This window comes from Marmota monax, unplaced genomic scaffold (assembly GCF_021218885.2).
Source record: "Marmota monax isolate L192 unplaced genomic scaffold, Marmota_monax_Labrador192_F-V1.1 WCK01_AAM20220418_F8-fsc00329, whole genome shotgun sequence".
Taxonomy (NCBI): Eukaryota; Metazoa; Chordata; class Mammalia; order Rodentia; family Sciuridae; genus Marmota; species Marmota monax.
The window spans coordinates 351,374-372,564 of NW_026692083.1; the positions used below are offsets into that span (position 1 = coordinate 351,374).

General features: G+C 40.6%; 1 protein-coding gene across 1 annotated transcript in view; it reads left to right on the top strand.

Annotated features, from left to right (window-relative positions):
• Positions 1–21,191, top strand: part of Fat4 (FAT atypical cadherin 4) — a 153,723-nt gene that overhangs the window by 101,784 nt on the left and 30,748 nt on the right. Inside the window, exons 7-9 of the mRNA XM_046460489.2 lie at positions 6,698–6,878; positions 13,041–13,291; positions 15,155–19,504. Coding sequence (XP_046316445.1) covers positions 6,698–6,878; positions 13,041–13,291; positions 15,155–19,504 — 4,782 coding nt within the window. The remainder of the gene's footprint in view (positions 1–6,697; positions 6,879–13,040; positions 13,292–15,154; positions 19,505–21,191) is intronic.

The following is a 21,191-nucleotide window of genomic DNA, read 5'->3' on the forward strand; positions in this document are numbered from 1 at the left end:
AAGGGCATCTAGGTTGGTTCCACAGTCTTGCTATTGTGAATTGTGCTGCTATGAACATCGATGTAGCAGTATCCCTGTAGCATGCTCTTTTTAGGTATTTTATAATTTAAAAGTATTCTTGTAAAATAGCCATGCCAGAAAATTTAGTATTTAGCCATTTTTATGCAGAGATTCCATGATGTAAAGTGCATTGTGCAATATTTCACTGTAATTTTCATATCACTATTAAATTGTTTCTTTTAGTTTTCTTGTCTCTATACAGTATGCAAATTACATGGAGGAAATATGCTGCTTTTAACAAGATCCTGGAGATTTAATGAAAAACATTAAGTGATACTTAAGGGGGTGTGTATAAAATTGTAATTATAGATTATACATAACTTACTTAGACACAATTATAGCACTAATAAGAAAGTAATACATTATTTGATAAAATAAATTTTAAAATAGGGAGCTATTGGTAACATTGACAATGCTATACATATTTATTTTATGTATTTTCTGGGTTCATATTTAACTCTAACCATGCAATCTTCAAGGTTAACACAGAAGGGCTTCACTTCAGTACATTTTCAGTGGATACTTAACTTACTGTGAGAAAAAAAATGTGTTTATTTCATGGGAAAATAGAAGCTCACACCTGACTGTAATCAACATACGTGATTGAGGCATCCATGTACCAGTGGTTAATGTCACGAATGAAATCAGCTTTATTCAAGGAAATGGATTTCAGTTAAGCAAAAATTCTGTTTCTGCTCAATAGCTTTTCATGTTTCAGGAAAGCATGTTTTATTTATAGAGGATAATACAAAAATGAGACCTGCATGAAGTTTAACCTTTGATCAGTTGTTTGGACTTGTCGCTTACACTTAGTGGGTGTGTGTTTGGTGATGGAGCATTCACCTACAACTTCTTCTTTTTGTGATGTTATTTTAAATTTCCTTGAAGTTAATTTTGATGTATTTAAGCCTATTGAGCCACCAATGGTAAAGGCAGGACTAGTTTAATCACCTCCCAAATTCAAGTGCATAAAATGTGACCCACACAATGCCTAGGGTTACCTGTGGCATAATGAACAATGGGAAGAGTATCCTGTAGCTAGTCTGTGTGTGTGTGTGTGTGTGTGTGTGTGTGAGAGAGAGAGAGAGAGAGAGAGAGAGAGAGAGAGAGAGAGAGAGAGAGAGAGAATGTGTGCGCAAGCACAAGTGATTGTTTTTTGGACCATTTATAAAGTTCCATTCATGTGGCATTTTAAACCAGTATTTTCACATCTATGTACTTTACATACCCATAGTGTATATAAAATACGTAGATGCATTTGATGTCTATAATGTAAAAAAGATCCTTATACATTTACCCATGTTTATTTTATATCTATACATCTATACATATATACACTTGTATGCACATGTATCTTTATATAATACATATATTTTTACTAATTGAAAATTGAAATTCCTTCTGTCTTCTATGAATTGTAACTGGACTTTTGAATCATAATTGCATTTCTGACTTCTAATGTGAATGTCCGTGACACCCTTCAAATCTCTGTAATTACAAATTTCTGAGACCTTGACCTTGTGTTTATTTGTGCCTTCCATTCCTCTTATTGGTGCACTATCCTCCATCAGGGGTTTGGTGGTACATCCTCTCTCTCCTTTCTGGTTGCATCTGGTTTCCATAAATGATAGAACTGAACAATCTTGCCTCTTACACAGCTGCCTACATAATTCATCATTATCAGATCCACTCATGTGCACACGGCTCCTCCTGCTCTGAATCTCAGGGGATTCAGGATTAATCAGTACCTTCTGTTTATGAGTATCCTAGCTCCAAAATTCTGACCTTTATCACCAGTCTTGTTCTATGACCCCAGTCAAAGGCTAAGGCCTGCATTCTCAAATTGAGTATTTCTAGAGGTGTTCAATTCTTTGAACTTGCAGTGATGTGGTCGCTAGACTAGATCCGTGTGTATAAAACGAAAGAAGTTAATACAGACCAACTACAAGGCCTAATGGTATTTATTATAGGATTTTATAAAGATCCTTTAAACAGAATTATTCCTGTTCTTGCCTAGTTTACAGATTAATAGAAGATATGACAGAAATATATTGATAATAATGTTAATAATGTAGATTCCAAGATCTGCAATAGAGTGGCATAGTTTTATCTGAGCTTAAAAGCTTAGAAAAGAATGCTTTAAGAATTCAAAATTGGTTCTTTTTTAACATTATAGCTGAATGTTTTTAAAAATGGTTAATTCTTTTAAAAAAATTAAACAGTGATACCTGTTTCATAGAATCTGTATATTAAATGTTGTATTACATTCATGAAATACTTATTCACTGATCTGGTATCAAATGAGAATGTGATTATATATACACACACACACATATTTCAATTTATATATAAATTGGTTTAGAGACAGTAATTGCTTTCAACATTTGACATATTGAAGGTGAGCATCCTAACAAGAAGAGACAACCCTAGGCAGGCAGGTGAATCAGTGGAGCCAGCAGAAAACTCTGAAGGGAATGAAGATGAAGAAATAGAAAACATCATGGGGCAGTTCCCATGGGATGCACCCGGGAAAATTCTGGGAAACAGAAACATGAGCACCCTGGATGATTTCTTCACAAAGTTAAAAGGAAGAATTAAAAAAGAAGAAAAGCAAACAAACTGAAAATCAAGGGCAGTGACATGGCTTCATCATTCACCAGCGCAAACAAAGAGATCCCACAGTCTTTGGTGGCCCAGGACTGGGGACTTGCATCCCTCATCTGGCAAGAAGAGTAGGAATGATACTTCTGTGAAATCGGGTAACATTCCCACTTTTCTCCCCTGCTTGCACTTTTCTGCCTACAGCTGACAAGCAATGATGTCCTCACATCATGCCTTTTGTCGACCAGTGAGAGGCTGGGGTGGCCGGAGGGTGTGGAAAAAGACTGGACTCCCTGAAAGTCCTCTGTGTCACCATCCTCTTTTCCTGACTCCTCCTAACTCAGAACATGCATCAGCAACAATATGTAGCTTGACAGACAAAGAAAGGGATCACATGCTCCTGACCAGTGAGTTAGTCATTTTATGTGGTTTTCCATATTGTGTGTCACCAGGCACTTAAAAATACCAAAGATAAATCCCTTGCTTGGCAGTTGCTGGGTCGTTTCTTAACAAGTTGAAGAGTGTGGATTAAAACGCAATGTGTTCATATCAGAGATACACAGATCTTCCTTAAAATCTCACAGTAAGTTTAAAGTTTTGCATTTGAAAATAATACAATGAGTCTTCCATAAAGCTGTGAAATTTTTGAGAACTGAATGTCTCATATCTATGCTACCAAGAAACTGAAGATGAATTGTGATTCAAAATGTTCTCCCCAATAATGTTATCATAGGACTTGGATGAAAGGTTTGAGAAGGGAAAAACCATCCCGAGAGCTATAAATATAGAAAGCCATAAAATTAAAAATAGGGCTTTTATATGACAGCCAATCTCCTAGTGTTGTTTCTGAAACAAGTATGAGAGCAATAATGAGTAACAGAGAAGGCATTTTAACTATGTGCTAGGTAGCATCCAAGGCCTGGGTCATGTGCTGGTTGATGTTTCCATTCCCCTCACTACCTCTTAGGGGTACATTCTATTCACTATTTCAGCTTCACATATGGAGACAGATTTAGAGGGTGGGGAAGGTATCCATGAGAGACCACAGAGCCCTGCCTCTTCCCTGTTCTTTGCCTCGGGACCTTGATTTAGTTACCCCGTCTCTCAATTCCTCACGTGCATCTGTCCTTCCTCTAGCGCTTCTTTTGCCCAAATGTTTAGCTATTCTCTACATTTACTTTTTTATATGCAACCAGAAGGAGGACTACTCACGCTATTCAGATCATTAACTTTAATTTTGTAAACTGTATGTAATCAAATACATGCTCAAAGAATTTAGGCTAAACATTGGTCTTCAGCAGTGTGCTCTTGAATAATTATTTTATCGGTAATATGGGGTTCATGAGAAATTGTAAATTTATGCCAAGACTCTTGGATCCAAAAGCCCACAGACTTGAACTGGTGAATAGCCAGAGTCCTCCCAGGTGGCCCTTTCTCTGCCTCCTGCCTGGTTTTGCTGTCAGCAATGCCAGGGGGCTGTGGGCTGGAGGACTCTCCAGGGTGCCTCCCAGGTGTCAGATCTGGGCTGCCCTCCTCAGTGGGTCTGTGGCATTGAAGTTACAAGTTCCACAGATAAAACTGATACTGTTGGTTTTGGGTGATGGTCCTGCTTCCCACAGGCTGGAGTTTGAACATTGGAGACGCACGCCAAGGCAGGCATATGAAGCAGGGTTTATTTAAAAAGGGGAAACATAGACTTCTCCCAGGAGGGAGAAGGGGCCATAGCTGTATCCTGGTATCCCAGGAAATGAGGTGTTCTGCCCTTTTTATATGTCCTAGGACTCCTTTGTTCTCCTGCCTCCCTCCCCCCACTTATCTTTCTCCTTCCTGGACAGGACTAGGCCCAGGAATGCTCGGTGGGAGGCCAAAGGTGAGCAGAAGGGGGAAGGGCAGGGTGGAGTAGACAAGGGCACTTTAACAACCTTATAGCTCCCTGTAGGGGGGAAATTCCTGGGAAGGTCACCTTGGCAACAGGTGGGAGCAGGGACAGGTAGATCCTTCAGGCGACAGTCTCCAACTCCCAGACTCACTCAAAATTGGCCTCCTAGATCCGACCTGGCTTGACTTACCTTTCTACACTGACTGCCTGTCTAAATCTGTCTTCAAAACAAAGATGACGGAGGTATTATCTGTAAAGATAAGTTGCAACCATTTATATTCACTTCTTGCACGCATCTCTAAGAACTCAATTACCGATATTAATATGCTGCATGAGATTTCTAAAGCCTCATTTGGAAATGTTTCTTCAGTGTTTATCTATTTTGGGGTGTGTAAGTAATATTTAGGATAATCTTACCATCAGTTATGATAAGTGACTATTGAAAAGGCAATTACATTATTTTTTTAAAGTTTGTAGTGAATTATAAATGTAACCAATACAGTGAGGGTTAATTTCATTTCCTATGATGTAAAATCAAACATTAATAAATAAGATTTCTATAGTTATGAATTTCAAAATATGATAATGACATGAAATGCTGTATGTAAAGTATCTTACTGAGAAAGATACACATGCATACACACACATGTATATATGTGTATGTGTGTGTGTGTGTGAGTGCAAACAATTACCAGCGTGCAACCTGAATTTAATTGCAGAAATATCCAGGAGATGCCATACTTCTTACACTGTCCACCATAAGTGTTCTTTATTTCACATAGAATTTGAGCTTCCTGTACAGAGCACAAAAGTAGAACAGTAAAATCAATGCATTACATGATTTTCTAGTGTTTTAATTTTTGTTTCTACACACCTGATCATAAAACCCGATTGGTACTATGCTATCAAGAATTACAATCTACAATCACAGGGAAAAAAAAGGTTGAATAGTGCTAAAGAAAGTATTAGTAAATTGCAAGATTATTAGAAAAAATAATACTCAAAGGTTATGAATCTCAACATCATTCTGTGATAATCAAGTTGCAGCTTTGAGATATAAGTTGAAGCTTATTTTATCCTATAATTCTATAAACTACTATTGATTAGTATGGACATAAATATTTTACAGATGAATGAATGAATGAGTGAATGATGGCTTTACTTAAGGTACTCTGAATAGGAAAATGGGTGGGACTTAACTTCATATAGAGGGAAATGACTTTATGGGAGGAAAAGCAATGTCTTATAGACAAAAAGGAGAATCTCTTGGGCCTGACTTATTTTATTTAAATGCAGTTAAATGGATCTTCCTTGTTTTTATTGGAAGAGTTAAAGTTTGAAAAATGGTTTTGAAAGCACAACCAAAGGAGATGATTCTGTGTTTAGATATGGGGACAGCCCACAAAATTCCAACCAAAGATGGTGTCTGATCTTCACCACAAAATGAGCTTGTTAAATCTTCTAGTTCAGATAGTGCCTCCAAATTCTTGTTAAATGTTGGGTTTTAACTCTGCTGATAATAGAACTAAAACAAGAAATTAAAGTGAATCATGTTAATTAATTGCAACCACTACATCAGATCATTAATCATAAGTGCAAGATTACAGTTTTGAGATATAATTCAAAGCTTATTTTATTCTATGGTTCTATAAACTAGTACCCATTAGTATGAACAAAGGGATTTAAATACCTTAGAGGCTCCTTGGATTTTTAGATGGTAGCAGGGAGAGGCACAAATAAGAATGCAGTATTTAACAGCCACATTAGTTTTTAACAGCCGGTGGATTACTCCAGGTCTCATTTTCACTGTTTTAATGTAACCAGAAATTGCTCGTAGTGTCTCTTTTGTGGCATGCAAATGATACTATCGAGTTCTACATTGTTGAATCAGCACCTCTCAAATAGAATAAGTACATGGCACATGCTTTTCGTGCAGAATCAGTAGGAACAACGTCAAATTCTAGGTCATCAAAGAAAATATTTTTCTTATGATGAAACGTAAAGCCACTCTATGGCTTGTCTAACATATTCAGAAATTTTGCTTTGATGTTATCTAAATTCTCTCTCCTAGTTATGTCTAATTGTTGTCAAAATCATTCTGTTTGTCTTTTTTTTTTTTTTTTTTTAGCCCTGAACTTGATTTTCTTGTCTTCCTAGGATCCCCTGCCTTGACGGGAACGGGAACAATCAATGTCATCGTAGATGACGTCAATGACAACGTCCCCACTTTTGCCAGTAAGATGTATTTCATATCAATTCCTGAAGATGCAGCAACTGGAACGGATGTCCTGTTGGTAAATGCCTCAGATGCTGATGCTTCAGCAAATGCGGTGATAAGGTCAGTACCTGGGACTTTGTAAATTTTGGTTATTTTCTCATTAAACACTAGTCTTTGGATTAAGGGTATATAATTTTTTCTGGAAATTTCATACCAATGCATAGAGCTAGTCCTGCTTTCTATTGCTGAATAATCATCGCTACCATGAGGATTAAGACAATAACAAAGTTCTTATTCTTAGTAATCAAACAGTAACAGAGAACAGCAGTGTGGACCCTTGTTCAGAGAGAAGGCGAGACAGCTGATCTGTAAGGTCCAGTTGATACAGCTTCATCCCCTTCTTCCCGGCCCAGGACAAAGGTGTGGAAGAAGATTCCCACATTTTCTAGAAGTCCCAAAGACACAGATCATTTTTCACATGCCCCCTCTGTCGGCTGGTACTGTTCCAATTAGAGTGGGTTAAATCACAAGGAAAGCAGTGGCTCAGAGGGACGAAGGAGGTCAGATCAGTTGTCAGTCCAGGGCACAAATAGTGGTACTGTGATGATTTCATCAATTATTTATTCATTTTTTTGTTTGTTACTAATTTTCTTTTAACAAAGTCATCTTGGGAGCTGGGTAATCCCAGCGGCTCAGGAAACTGAGGCAGGAAGATGGCGAGTTCAAAGCCAGCCTCAGCCAAAGCGAGGTCAGTGAGGCCCTGACTCTAAATAAATTCAAAATAGGGCTGGGGGTGTGGCTCAGTGGTCAAGTGCCCCCCAGTTCAATGCCTGGTAACAACAACAACAAAAAAAAAACATCTTGGGAAACCGACTCTCCCTATTGGCAAGGATGGTATAGTGGGTAAGAGGGTCACAAGTATATAATAAATACTTATTGAATTGCTGATTTGAAGAAGAGTGCCAAGAAGAAAAGATTTCTATACTTTGAGGTAGGCAGCTAAACACAGATAGAGAAGAGTATTTCATCCAGTGTTGACCGCTTGAAGATGAGGCAGGACAGCACAGTGGAGAGCGACACAGAGCGTGGATTTGTAGACGGTGCCTTAGTCCATCTTGCAAGGCTAGGTGATCTACAGCAGCAGAATTCACTGCTGCCTCCTCACTAACATGTCGCTGTGCTTCCAGAGGAGATGAAGGCCAGGTCCTCCCCTGAAGGAAGAGTAGGAGTGAGCCTACTCTGTCCAACCCTTTCATTGTTTATTATTATTATTATTATTATTATTTGGCACCAGGGATTAAACCTAGGGGCTCATAATCACGGAGATGCATCCCTAGCCTTTTTTAATTTTTTATTTAGAATCAGGGTCTTGCTAAGTTGTTTAAATCCTCATTAAGCCGCTGAGGCTGGCCTTGAACTTTCAGTCCTCTTGCCTCAGCCTCCACAGTCGGCTCCAGCCCTTTTTTTTTTTTGTATCAGGGATTGAACTCAGGGGCACTCAGACCCTGAATCACACCCCCAGCCCTATTTTGTATTTTATTTAGAGACAGAGCCTCACTGAATTGCTTAGCACCTCACTGTTGCTGAAGCTGGCTTTGAACTCCTGATCCTCCTGTTTCAGCCTCCCAAGCCTTTGGGATTACAGGAATGCACCACTGTGCCTGGTGGCGCCATTCCTTTTATAAGGGACATTAACTCACCATGAAAGCTCCACTCTCCTGACAAACCACTTCCCAAACACCTCACCTCCAATAATATCACATTGGCCGCTAAGTTTTGACTTTTGAAAGACACATTTGAACCCTAGCAGATGGCTTCGGTAAGGACTTGACCTTTAAGTTAGTAGTAGTACAGCAGTGTGGCAGAACTGAGCCTTGTGTTTTATCTAAGAAGGACAGTGTATTTGGATCAGAGTGAGAAACAGGCCGGAGAAATGGGCAGGTGCCAGATCATCCCAGCCATTTTATTGCTCCTGGGACATGGTTAAAAACTAGGATTATAAGCTTATTTTTAGGTAGGAAACTATTGGATATATTTTAAAACCAAAAAATTAAAAAAAAAACATAAAATTTCTGTATTTATATTGGATGGGTAAGGCAGAACTGTAGAGAGGGGCTCTATAAAGAAGCAAGATCATTTCAGTACTAATCAATACAGTGAATCAAACACAAGATGGACATTTCACCACCCAGATGGAGAAATGAAGATTGGGCAATAGATTAAGGGTATACATTTGATATTGACAGTGTAAAATGAAAGAGAGAAATCAGAGCTGTCTTTACTAAGATCTTGCCTTGAACCCCAGAGCAGATTGGGCATCATTGACTGAGGTGGGTGGGACTGATGAGAAAGAGATTTGGGGGATTCTGGAAGTTTCCATGTGAATATAACTTGAGGTAGCAATCATTCACAGCTAGGAAGTTGGAGACATGAGTGTGGAGCTAAGGAATAGCTTTGCAGATCTGGGAGTCATCAGTGTCTAAGGGACATTTAAACCAGGGAACCAGATTGAGAACACTTTAGGAGAGAGTGTATCAGGGGAAAGAGAGAGAGGCTGGGGAGTGTCACGGGAATTCTCCAAGGTAAAAAGGTGGATTTCAAAGGAAATGTCACCAAGCAGTTAAGGGTCTGGTCAGAGACACAGGAAGAAATCCAGGGCATAGAGGACATGTGCATGCGTTGTCAAAGGAAGAACAGCTGCATTCACACTGTGTTCCAGCAGGCTGGGGTCCACTAGAGAAGTGAATTCCTAGAGGCTCCTGGAGGCAAGTCATGGGGCACTGGGGAGTTTCTGACCATAGTCATGACTCTGTGCCTGCCTGGGTCATTGTGCTTAGCACCACCCTGAGAGTGGCAGGTACAACTTCTCCCTGGTTATGAACCTCAAAAGGCTAGTGAGTGTCCCATCCTTCATTTGTCCTACACCAAAGAATAAGAATAATCAAATCTATAACCTGAGATTCAGTTCAAAGTCTTCAGTTTAATGTAAGAGCAGATCCTGGAGTCAAATTGCACAGGATTGAATCCTGACTCCACTGTTATGAATTACATAGTATGTGCAAATTACCTAACACTTTTGGAGATCAACTTTTTTAAATCAGTGGACTAGCTATGCTAATAATACAACTGATTCTCTAGCAGATAAATTGAATTAATTAGGTCAACTATTCAGAATAGTTTCTCAGTACCTGTCATCCATATTGCTGTGGTCCATGGAAAATGCTTGACCCTCACCTGTCACCTGCAGTGCCCAGTGAATGTCTGATATTAACTTTGAAGAGATGTCTTATTCATGATAGTCTGAAAATCTGATAATTCATTATCTGTCACATAGAGAAAACTTCCTCTCAAGATAGCATATAGAATTCTGCCAGTCAGTAGTAGGATTTGTCTGAGATGTTGAAGTTCTTGGTATAAAGCTGAATATTCACAAAATTGATCTCTTCACCCATCTATCTGTTCATTTATCATTAGAATAAAAATGTTAAGATGATATGCTGTTTTCATCTAGTGTTGTGTGAAAATCCATTGAAAACTGCTATCCTATACTTTGAACCATAGTGATCAGTGTCAGATTGGTCCAGAAAATTTTTGTGCAAAAAGTATTCCACGCATTCTAATGGCACAATTTAAAACAAAGATCTTCACATAATGGTCACATCCCACATTTTGCAAAAGCTTGGCATACAGTCTGTGATGATATTGGGATAAAATACAGCAATGCATGAGTTGGTTCTCCTTGAATTAAATCAGTGTAACCAATACTACCTTGAATCACCTTGAAAGACTTCATTCTGGCTTTTGCCACCTGATGTGGCATTTTTCGCTCTCACTACGTTCCCTCAGTTGAACTTTACCTTCTTTATATTCTAAGTAATGGAACAAGAGCATGTTGAAGTTACAAAGGCGGAAGTTAAAACTCTAGATCTACCATTTGCAGGTTGTAAGTTTCTTCAGATTCCTCATCTATAAAAATCCTAAACGAAAACCAAACCGTCCGGGGTGTTTTGAGTTTTAAATGGCAGGATGTGTAAATAGCCCAAGAGTGTTCAGTACACACTGAGAAGTCGGGAACATGCGGGGATATTTAAAGAGCAGCTGAGACGTTTAACTGTTCAGAAGACAGAACAAGACCCAGTCTAATAAAGTTGAAACCTCACACAGATTTGGTCTGGATTACAGAAGCAGAAAAGATCTCCTTGGGTAATGAGAACAGAACCAAGTCTCAAACAAGAGAGGCAGCCAAACCTGAGCACATGTGTCTCAGCCTCTATTCACAGAGCTGCCTGCCTTTCCTCCTTTTATCCTAGAAGGACAAATTTGCATGCCTGTGGCATTACAGAATCTCACATTCAAAATACGCTTCTGGTGCATTTTTTAACTTAACAAAGTCTAGAAAAAGAACACATATTAATATGACAATTTATGCTTTAATTTTCAAAACCTGAACCTGTTACTACATTTCAACAGACAACCATATGGACCGCAGCATGCACAGCAGCGTAAAGTAGTGCATACATGTTCATGGTACCTGTTCCTTTCTTGTTTAGCTAAACCTGGGCCAGGGCCACCTTCGCCTTTCCGCACATTGCTCCTTCCTGACACATCCCGTTGCTGTATGCAAAACACCCAAATCCAAATTTGCACGTGTTTTCATCAGTGGAAGTTTATTTTAATTTGTGACTGTTTGAGGGAATGAATCTTTGATTGAATCGTGATCTATGTTGTCATAGCTGTTAAGAAAGCTCACAGCAGAATGAATGGCTTCTTTTTCTTATTAAATTATTGGTAAGTTCTACATCCTCCCCAAAACAAGGAGGTTTCCAAAGTAAAATCGCACACTTCTCGTAATCCAGGTTTCTTCAAACTTCCAAAATTAAATAAATAAATAAATAACTTGAGTATTTTACAAGTCCTCAATTCCTAATTTTAAAGACTTCATCTATGAACCACTGATTTATTGATTGATTGATTGATTGATGAGGGGACTAGATATCACTCACTGTATATGTCAGTGACTAAACTTTACCAAGTATCTTTTTGGCTCCAAAAGACACAGTCAGTTCTGTTTTCAATCAGTCTCGATTCTGATATGTGGTTGTGTCAAAAGTATGCTAAAATTTTTAACATACTTTAAATTTTAATTTAAGTATTTCTCAGGAAATACCAACACTTTATTGATACCGATGTCATTACTCAATTAAATCCCTTCTTTAGTCTTTTCCTGTTTTGTTATACTTTATAGGATTCATATTCTTTAAATATCAACTCACAAATGGTTGATTATTATTATTATATTAGCAGAATACAATGTGAAAACGTTTGTTTTAAACTGCGAATTATAGGCTAAACGCATACACCTCTGGCTTCGAGGTGTTTTTCCTCTCCTGTGATTTCTGTCAGACATTTCCTAAGGATTTGTTTATTTGGTTACAAGCCATAGAAACACAACTCCAGCAAGCTCCGTCCTTGTTGGTATAAAAAGGAAAATGTTTAAAAACCTATTCTCTTGCTACCTCCAAGTGTCAGATTTGGGGGCTGCAGTTGGTTTCTGAACCTTCAGGTTGGCCGCTTCTCTTCACCGACCACTGGGACCCAGACAGCACCCGTAATGTATGCAGATGGCTCCACTCTCCAAAGCCAGGGGGAGGCTGTTCTTAGTGGAACATCCTGCCTCGTACCCAATCTGGTTAGCATCAAACTGTCCATGAAGATGTCATGCCTGTCTCAAAAGAGCAACACCACCATATGAGGAATGGCAGAGGAGGGGATGGGCCACCAGGAAGGGCCCTGTGTAAACAGGCAGCTCTCTAGTTGTTGATAGCTAGCGGGTGTTAGGCACAGGGTTTTGTCTTTAAAGAATAAGCTGTGAGACTGATTTTCTGTCATTTATCATGGCATATAGCAGAAAAATAATTTTAGGCTGATTTTTAAAATATTCATTTGTGATACTGACCTCTCAGCACAAGAACAGGGCCCTGATTTACACTTTCAGGCTCATTTATTTAACACAGAAGTGCTCTGGGTTTATTCTGTGGGCTTGCATGGTTTGAAAGTCCTAAAAACCTTGCAGAGATCTCCTTGAGGTCATTGGCTATTGTACAAGAAAGATGTGATGTTCACATAAAATTTGAAAAATTTATCTTCTAGCCATATTCCTTTGTTGTTTTTCAGTCTTACTTGAAAAACATTTCACTGTGCTTCTGCCTTAGTTTTTAAATTACAGTAAGATGTTAGAGTATGTCAGTAAGAGTCATATGGTTGTCTCTGTCTCTGCTTTAGTTACAGCATCATGGGTGGCAACTCACAGTTCACCATCAACCCATCCACAGGACAGATCATCACAAGCGCCTTGCTGGACAGGGAAACGAAAGACAACTACACTTTGGTAGTGGTCGCCAGTGATGCTGGATCCCCGGAGGCTCTGTCCAGCTCCACCAGTGTGCTTGTCACTGTGACGGACGTCAATGACAATCCACCACGATTCCAACATCACCCATATGTCACCCATATCCCATCCCCAGTGCTTCCAGGTAATCAGTCCGATTCTGAGGTCACATGGACACATGCAAACTATACAGCGGATGTTTTCCGTGAATACACTTGTGTTATCTCTATACATATACATATTTCTGCTATAGCCTCATTTTGCAAATTCTTTAAATTTCAGGTTGTTTGGCTAATGAAATTGAAGAAGATTTGAACTCTATAAATTAACTTGTTTTTCCATACCAATTGTGGATAGGATTTTATAATTGCCACATCTTTCCTGTTACTATTTCTTAATATCCCTTGAACACTGCAAACAAGTTAGACATTATTTCACAGTCAAAGATGGCTCTCCCCTTTGGTATGATTAATGTATGAGCTGCCTAAGAGGAGGAACATTGTCTCTGTTTTTCACACCATATTATCAGTACCTGAAACTTTATCTGAGAGGTAATAAGCATTTAAATATAATTGCTGGTTGGAAATAAATATTTTTGCTTCAGTTCTTCAAAGAATGTTTAAAAATGTCTAATGAATAAATGATTCTAAGCAGTATTTATTTCTATGTCATCTTGCTAGATGGAAGTCCCTCAGCCACTCAGCTTGTAGAGCCATTTATGAATCACATCCATATCGACAGTATGAACTAACCCTTCTGCTTCTCCTCCAAACTTGGTTTAGTATCATTTCTATTGGTAACGAATGGCCTATTATCTACAGAACTGCACAAATCTTATGTCATTTCTGATTTTTTTAGATGAGCTTTCAAAAAGGAATAGGCACAAATACAGCTTATAATTCAATTTTCCTTGCTTAAAAATATTTTTAATTATAAGAAAAAAGTAAATGGATTCAATATTCCTCCTCTTAGTGATCTTTGATCTTCTGTAAACTTCAGAAAGTCTAATTGATACCAATTGAAAATATAAAATCCATAAATGTATGTGCCAACATTTTATCAAAAAGACATGTGAAAATTCAAATCATAAGTCCCTGATGAAGGTCTTTAGCTGAAATGATGGTGGCAGGCATGATTCTAATTATGTCCAATGTGCAGCAGGGTAGGACCATATCTCCCATGCAAAATGAGGTATGCCTACGCATCTTTTCTTCGTTAGACTTACTATAATTAATAGGAGTCACTTGTTTTTTTTTTCTTATAAAAGACTTATTACTTTTGTCACAAACTCTTCTGTAGGGCTGTTTGGGAAGGATTTCTGAATGAGTATATTGAAAAAAATGTCCTTATGGAAATTTTTCTGCATCTTACCACTATAATCTGTTCAGTTGGCACTTACTCCAAACACCAAATTTTGGAATCCAAATTGAGCCCATCCTTCCTCAGTTTCTATTTCATAATACATTATAATTATTTTATTTATGCCTATATATGCACTCTTTTATCTCCATGTAATAGTAGCTCACAGATTAAAATAATTTTGCCATGAAACACTTGGTATAATGAATCAACAGTAATTTTTAAAACATATCCCTATTGTTGACAAGATCGCATACTTAGTAATTCAATGGTGTTTCACCACAAGGCAGAGCAAGGATGCTTCCTCATTGGGTAGAAGCTCAGCTCTTTGTAGAGCACACATATTATTGTGTTTGTTGGAATGTTGTATTACATACAAATTTTTCTCTTAGGAACCATGATTCTAAATGAGTATCCAGTTCTCTCCCGGAGTTTTTCTCAAAGGCACACTGAAAAATATTAATCCACCTGACTGTATGGGTTTTAGTGAGAACATTAAGCAGATTTGATTTGGGAACTTCAGATAAATTGAGGAGACACTGTTCTCTACTGTAGTCATATCAATCTAGTGTTTTAAATGCATTAACCTACTACAATGTGTTTTATCTGGGTTCCTCATGATTCTAACTATAAACTCCCTCTTTTCTAGGCTCCTTTGTCTTTGCGGTGACAGTCACAGATGCCGATATTGGACCCAATTCTGAGCTACATTATTCTCTTTCGGGTAGAAACTCTGAAAAGTTCCATATAGACCCACTGAGGGGAGCTATCATGGCAGCAGGACCACTCAACGGTGCTTCAGAAGTGACATTTTCCGTACACGTGAAGGACGGCGGTCCGTTTCCAAAGACAGACTCGACCACAGTGACTGTCAGATTTGTGAACAAGGTGGATTTCCCTAAAGTCAGAGCCAAGGAGCAGACGTTCATGTTTCCTGAAAACCAGCCAGTGGGCACTCTTGTCACCACCGTCACGGGATCCTCTTTGAGAGGAGAGACTTTGTCTTACTACATTGCAAGTGGGAATCTTGGCAATACTTTCCAAATTGATCAATTATCAGGACAAGTGTCCATTAGTCAATCTTTAGATTTTGAGAAAATTCAAAAATATGTTGTGTGGTTAGAGGCCAGAGATGGGGGTTTCCCTCCTTTCTCTTCTTATGAGAAACTTGACATAACCGTATTAGATGTCAATGATAATTCCCCAATTTTTAAAGAAGATCCATTTGTATCTGAAATATTAGAAAATCTTTCTCCCCGGAAAATACTTACTGTTTCAGCTGTGGACAAGGACAGTGGGCCAAATGGACAGTTAGATTATGAAATTGTCAATGGCAACCAAGAAAATAGTTTCAGCATCAATCATGTTACTGGTGAAATTAGAAGTATCCGTCCATTAGATAGAGAAAAAGTCTCTCGTTATGTGCTCACCATAAAGTCTTCAGACAAAGGGTCTCCTTCCCAGAGTACCTCGGTGAACGTCATCATCAACGTTCTAGACGAAAACGACAACGCCCCTCGCTTTTCTCAAATATTCAGTGCCCACATTCCCGAAAATTCCCCCTTAGGATACACGGTTACACGTGTCACCACCTCGGATGAGGACATTGGGGTAAATGCAATTAGTAGATATTCCATAATGGACACAAGCCTCCCGTTCACCATTAACCCCAGCACGGGAGATATCGTCGTCAGCAGACCTTTAAACAGGGAGGACACGGACCGCTACAGAATCCGCGTCTCTGCACATGATTCTGGGTGGACCGTAAGTACAGATGTCACAATATTTGTCACAGATATCAATGACAATGCTCCAAGATTTAGAAGACCCTCCTATTATTTGGACTGCCCTGAACTTCCTGAGATTGGCTCTAAAGTGACTCAGGTATCTGCCACAGATCCCGATGAGGGACCAAATGGACAAGTGTTTTATTTTATAAAGTCTCAGTCGGAGTACTTTAGGATTAATGCCACCACTGGAGAGATTTTCAATAAGCAGGTTTTAAAATACCAAAACATCAGTGGCTTCAGCAAAGTGAACATCAACAGGCACAGTTTTATAGTGACATCTTCAGACCGAGGTAATCCTCCCCTACTAAGTGAGACAACAGTCACCATCAACACGGTGGACAGTAATGACAACCCACCTCAATTTCTTAAAAATAAGTACTTTACTCCCATCACCAAAAATGTTAAAGTTGGTACAAAGCTGATCAAAGTGACTGCAGTAGATGACAAAGATTTTGGGTTGAATTCTGAAGTGGAGTACTTCATTCCTAATGAAAATCATTTGGGCAAGTTTAAGTTGGACAATGACACTGGTTGGATTTCAGTAGCATCTTCCCTAATTTCCGACTTGAATCAAAACTTTTTGATCACCGTCATCGCGAAGGATAAAGGAAACCCTCCGCTTTCTTCCCAAGCCACTGTTCAAATAACCGTCACTGAGGAAAACTATCACACGCCCGAATTTTCTCAAAGCCACATGAGTGCAACCATCCCCGAGAGCCACAGGGTCGGGGCCGTCATCAGAACGGTTTCTGCAAGAGATGGAGACACAGCCATGAATGGAATGCTTAGGTACAGCATTTCCTCGGGAAACGAGGGGGGCACTTTTGCCATCAATTCCTCCACAGGTGTGTTAACACTGGCCAAGGCTCTCGATTACGAGCTGTGCCAGAAACATGAAATGACCATCAGTGCTACAGACGGGGGCTGGGTGGCGAGAACCGGGTACTGCAGTGTGACTGTCAATGTGATTGACGTGAACGACAACTCTCCGGTGTTCGCTCCTGATGAATACTTCCCCACCGTTCTCGAAAACGCCCCGAGTGGGACAACAGTCATCCACCTCAATGCAACCGACGCAGACTCCGGGGCCAATGCTGTGGTGGCGTACACCGTGCAGTCCTCTGATAGTGACCTCTTTGTCATCGACCCCAACACGGGGGTCATCACCACTCAGGGCTTCTTGGATTTTGAAACCAAGCAGAGCTACCACCTCACCGTAAAAGCCTTCAACGTCCCAGATGAAGAAAGGTGCAGCTTCGCCACCGTCAACGTACACCTGACGGGGACAAATGAGTACGTGCCACGCTTTGTTTCCAAGCTTTACTACTTTGAAATCTCAGAAGCAGCTCCGAAGGGCACTGTTGTGGGAGAAGTGTTTGCCAGTGACCGTGACATGGGCACTGATGGGGAGGTGCATTACTTAATTTTTGGTAACAGTCGGAAGAAAGGTTTTCAGATCAATAAGAGGACCGGGCAGATTTATGTCTCTGGACTTCTTGATAGAGAAAAGGAAGAGCGGGTGTCCCTAAAGGTACTGGCCAAGAATTTTGGCAGCATTAGGGGTGCAGACATAGATGAGGTCACCGTGAATGTGACCGTGCTTGATGCCAATGACCCTCCAGTGTTTAGCTTAAGCACCTACCGCGTCCAGGTCAGCGAAGGGGTGCCCATAGGGACTCACGTGACCTTTGTCAGTGCCTTTGACTCCGACTCCATCCCCAGCTGGAGCCGGTTTTCTTATTTCATCGGCTCAGGGAATGAAAATGGTGCCTTTTCCATTAATCCACAGACAGGACAGATCACGGTCACTGCGGAGTTGGACCGGGAGTCCCTGCCCGTCTACAACCTCACGGTTCTGGCTGTCGACTCAGGGACTCCCTCGGCCACGGGAAGCGCCTCATTGCTAGTCACGCTGGAAGACATAAATGATAATGGGCCCGTGCTGACCCTCAGTGAGGGAGAGGTGATGGAAAACAAACGCCCCGGCACCCTGGTGATGACCCTTCAGTCCACGGACCCCGACCTCCCTCCCAATCAGGGCCCTTTTACCTACTACCTGCTCAGCACAGGTCCGGCCACCAACTACTTCAGTCTCAACACGGCTGGGGTTCTGAGCACAACCCGAGAGATCGACAGGGAGCAGATTGCCGACTTCTATCTGTCTGTGGTTACCAGGGACTCCGGGGTTCCTCAGATGTCTTCCACAGGCACTGTGCACATCACAGTCATAGACCAAAACGACAACCCTTCCCAGTCTCGCACGGTGGAGATATTTGTTAATTACTATGGCAATCTGTTTCCTGGGGGTGTCTTAGGCTCGGTGAAGCCCCAGGACCCTGATGTGCTGGACAGCTTCCACTGCTCCCTTACTGCTGGGGTTACCAGCCTCTTCAGCATTCCTGCGGGCACTTGCGACCTGAGTTCCCAGCCCAGGTCCACAGATGGCACGTTCGACCTGACGGTCCTTAGCAGTGACGGTGTTCACAGCGCAGTCACGAGCAGCATCCGCGTCTTCTTTGCAGGATTCTCCAATGCCACCGTGGACAACAGCATCTTGCTTTGCGTGGGCGTGCCGTCGGTGAAAGACTTCTTGACCAACCACTACCTTCACTTCCTGCGCATCGCCAGCTCACAGCTGACGGGCCTGGGGACTGCTGTGCAGCTCTACGGGGCCTACGAGGACAACAACAGAACGTTCCTTTTGGCAGCCGTGAAGCGAAGTGCTAATCAGTATGTGAATCCCAGTGGCGTAGCCACCTTCTTTGAGAGCATCAAAGAGATCCTGTTCCGGCAGAGTGGAGTGAAGGTGGAATCTGTGGACCATGACCCCTGCAGTCACGGTCCCTGCCAGAATGGAGGGAGCTGCCTGAGAAGACTGGCCGTGAGCCCGGTGCTCAGGAGCCAGGAGAGTCTGCCCGTCATCTTGGTGGCCAACGAGCCTCTGCAGCCCTTCCTCTGCAGGTGTCTGCCCGGATACACCGGCAACTGGTGTGAGGTGGACGTGGATGAGTGCCTCCCAGCCCCTTGTCACAACGGTGGCACCTGTCACAACCTGGTGGGGGGGTTCTCATGCAGCTGCCCAGAAGGCTTCACTGGGAGGGCCTGCGAGAGGGACATCAATGAGTGCCTCCCCAGTCCTTGCAAGAACGGGGCCGTCTGCCAGAACTTCCCAGGGGGTTTCAACTGTGTTTGCAAAACTGGATACACAGGTAAGACAGCGTTTTACTATGTGTCTCCCAAAGCCTTTAGCCATGTCATGTATAACAGAACGTTACAGATCTTGTAATTTTCAGTGTCTTTTCATAAAAATGAGCATGATCCCAACAAGCATTTTTAAGTTTTTGCTATTAGTCAGACTCTGTTCTAAGCACTTTGCATACATTTTGTTTATTTCTTGCAAGAAAACCTATGCAGAGATATTTCCCAACTTTTTCAGATAGGAAAGTCAAAGAAGAGAAAACTTAAGTGAGTTTTTGAAGGTGATCCAGTTAATTTGTAGCAGCGTCAAGTCTACACAGTGAATTCCGGTGCTTAATTCTTGCCCAGTGTCTCTTACAAGAATGGAAAGAAAGTATCTTCCTAAAAGAGTGTCATAAATTTTAAAGGAAAAAGTATATGTAAACCATAAGACCTGGGGCATTTCCTTCCCTAAATAATTGTTAACAATTATGGTTTATTATTTTATGACCTTTTAAAATCATTATAATATTTATTATTGAATGTGATCCACACTGTGAGAATATAGCAAAAGCCATGTGTTTTTTTTTAAAGATTAAGTTTAAAATTAAAATGGCTTATTATTTCCAGTAATCCAGTACAAAACATAATTGGCTGATTTCTTAGTGAGCCAAAAGAGAAAGAGACCGCACTGGAGCTTCATGTTTAGAAGTCATATTAGACATTAAGGAGCAGATTTGGTCAACTCCTTTTAAGCACCCGGTAGAAGGAAAGGCACATGGGAAGAGCCCTGCTGGGTAACCATAAGTGATCATATGACATTCCACTGTGCTCAAGTTTAACTCGCCCTGATTTCTGAGTCCATCTTTTATTCACTTCTTTGAGAATAATACTCACTTCAAGGTGGCTCCATCTTCCTTAAAGGTATCTATCCATCCATCTTTCTAGCCATCTATCTATTTGTCTGTCTGTCTGTCCATCCATCCATCCATCTACCCTCTATCCATCTGTCTCTCTATGTGGCCATCTATCTATCTAGCCATCTATTTCTAGCACATTATTATCTCTCTTCCATCTATCTATTAGCTGATCAGTAGTTGGAATTTCTTCAAAAGTGAATGAATGTTATGCTGCTGATAAGTTTCAGGAGAATAAAATACCTACAATTTGCACATCATACAGTTCTAGGACATATGTAGATGTCTCTGAAATGCTTATAAAGACACAAATAATAGATAAAACCAACATAGGTCTTAAAACAAGTTTGTAGATGTTTAGATGAATAAAATTTTTAAGAGATTTTTAAGAAACACATGTGGATATCATATTTTTCCAAGTGCCCACCTTGTGCATACTTATGGTTTTTTATTTGGAAAACTAAGTTTCTTGATGATGATGTAAAGCCCGTTGAAAAACACTGAAGTAGAACGTACAGGATTTGCCTTTTAGTTGCCTTTTAGCAAAGCACTGTACTTGGAATATAAATGAAGAAGAGACAGCAAGCATGTGTATGGAAAGGACAGGAGATGTGATAGAATCTGACTTGGCACAGCTTTGGAGAAGCCTCCCTGGATTTCCCCATCTGTAAAGTGGAAGTAGTCATCTAGGCTTGGGTTGTTCTAGTGAGGAAACACGGTGCTTGCTGACCTAGCCCCATGCCCAGCATCCAGTGGGCAGCAGTGCCAGTTGGCTTGGTGCGGTAGTGGTGATGGGGGGTGT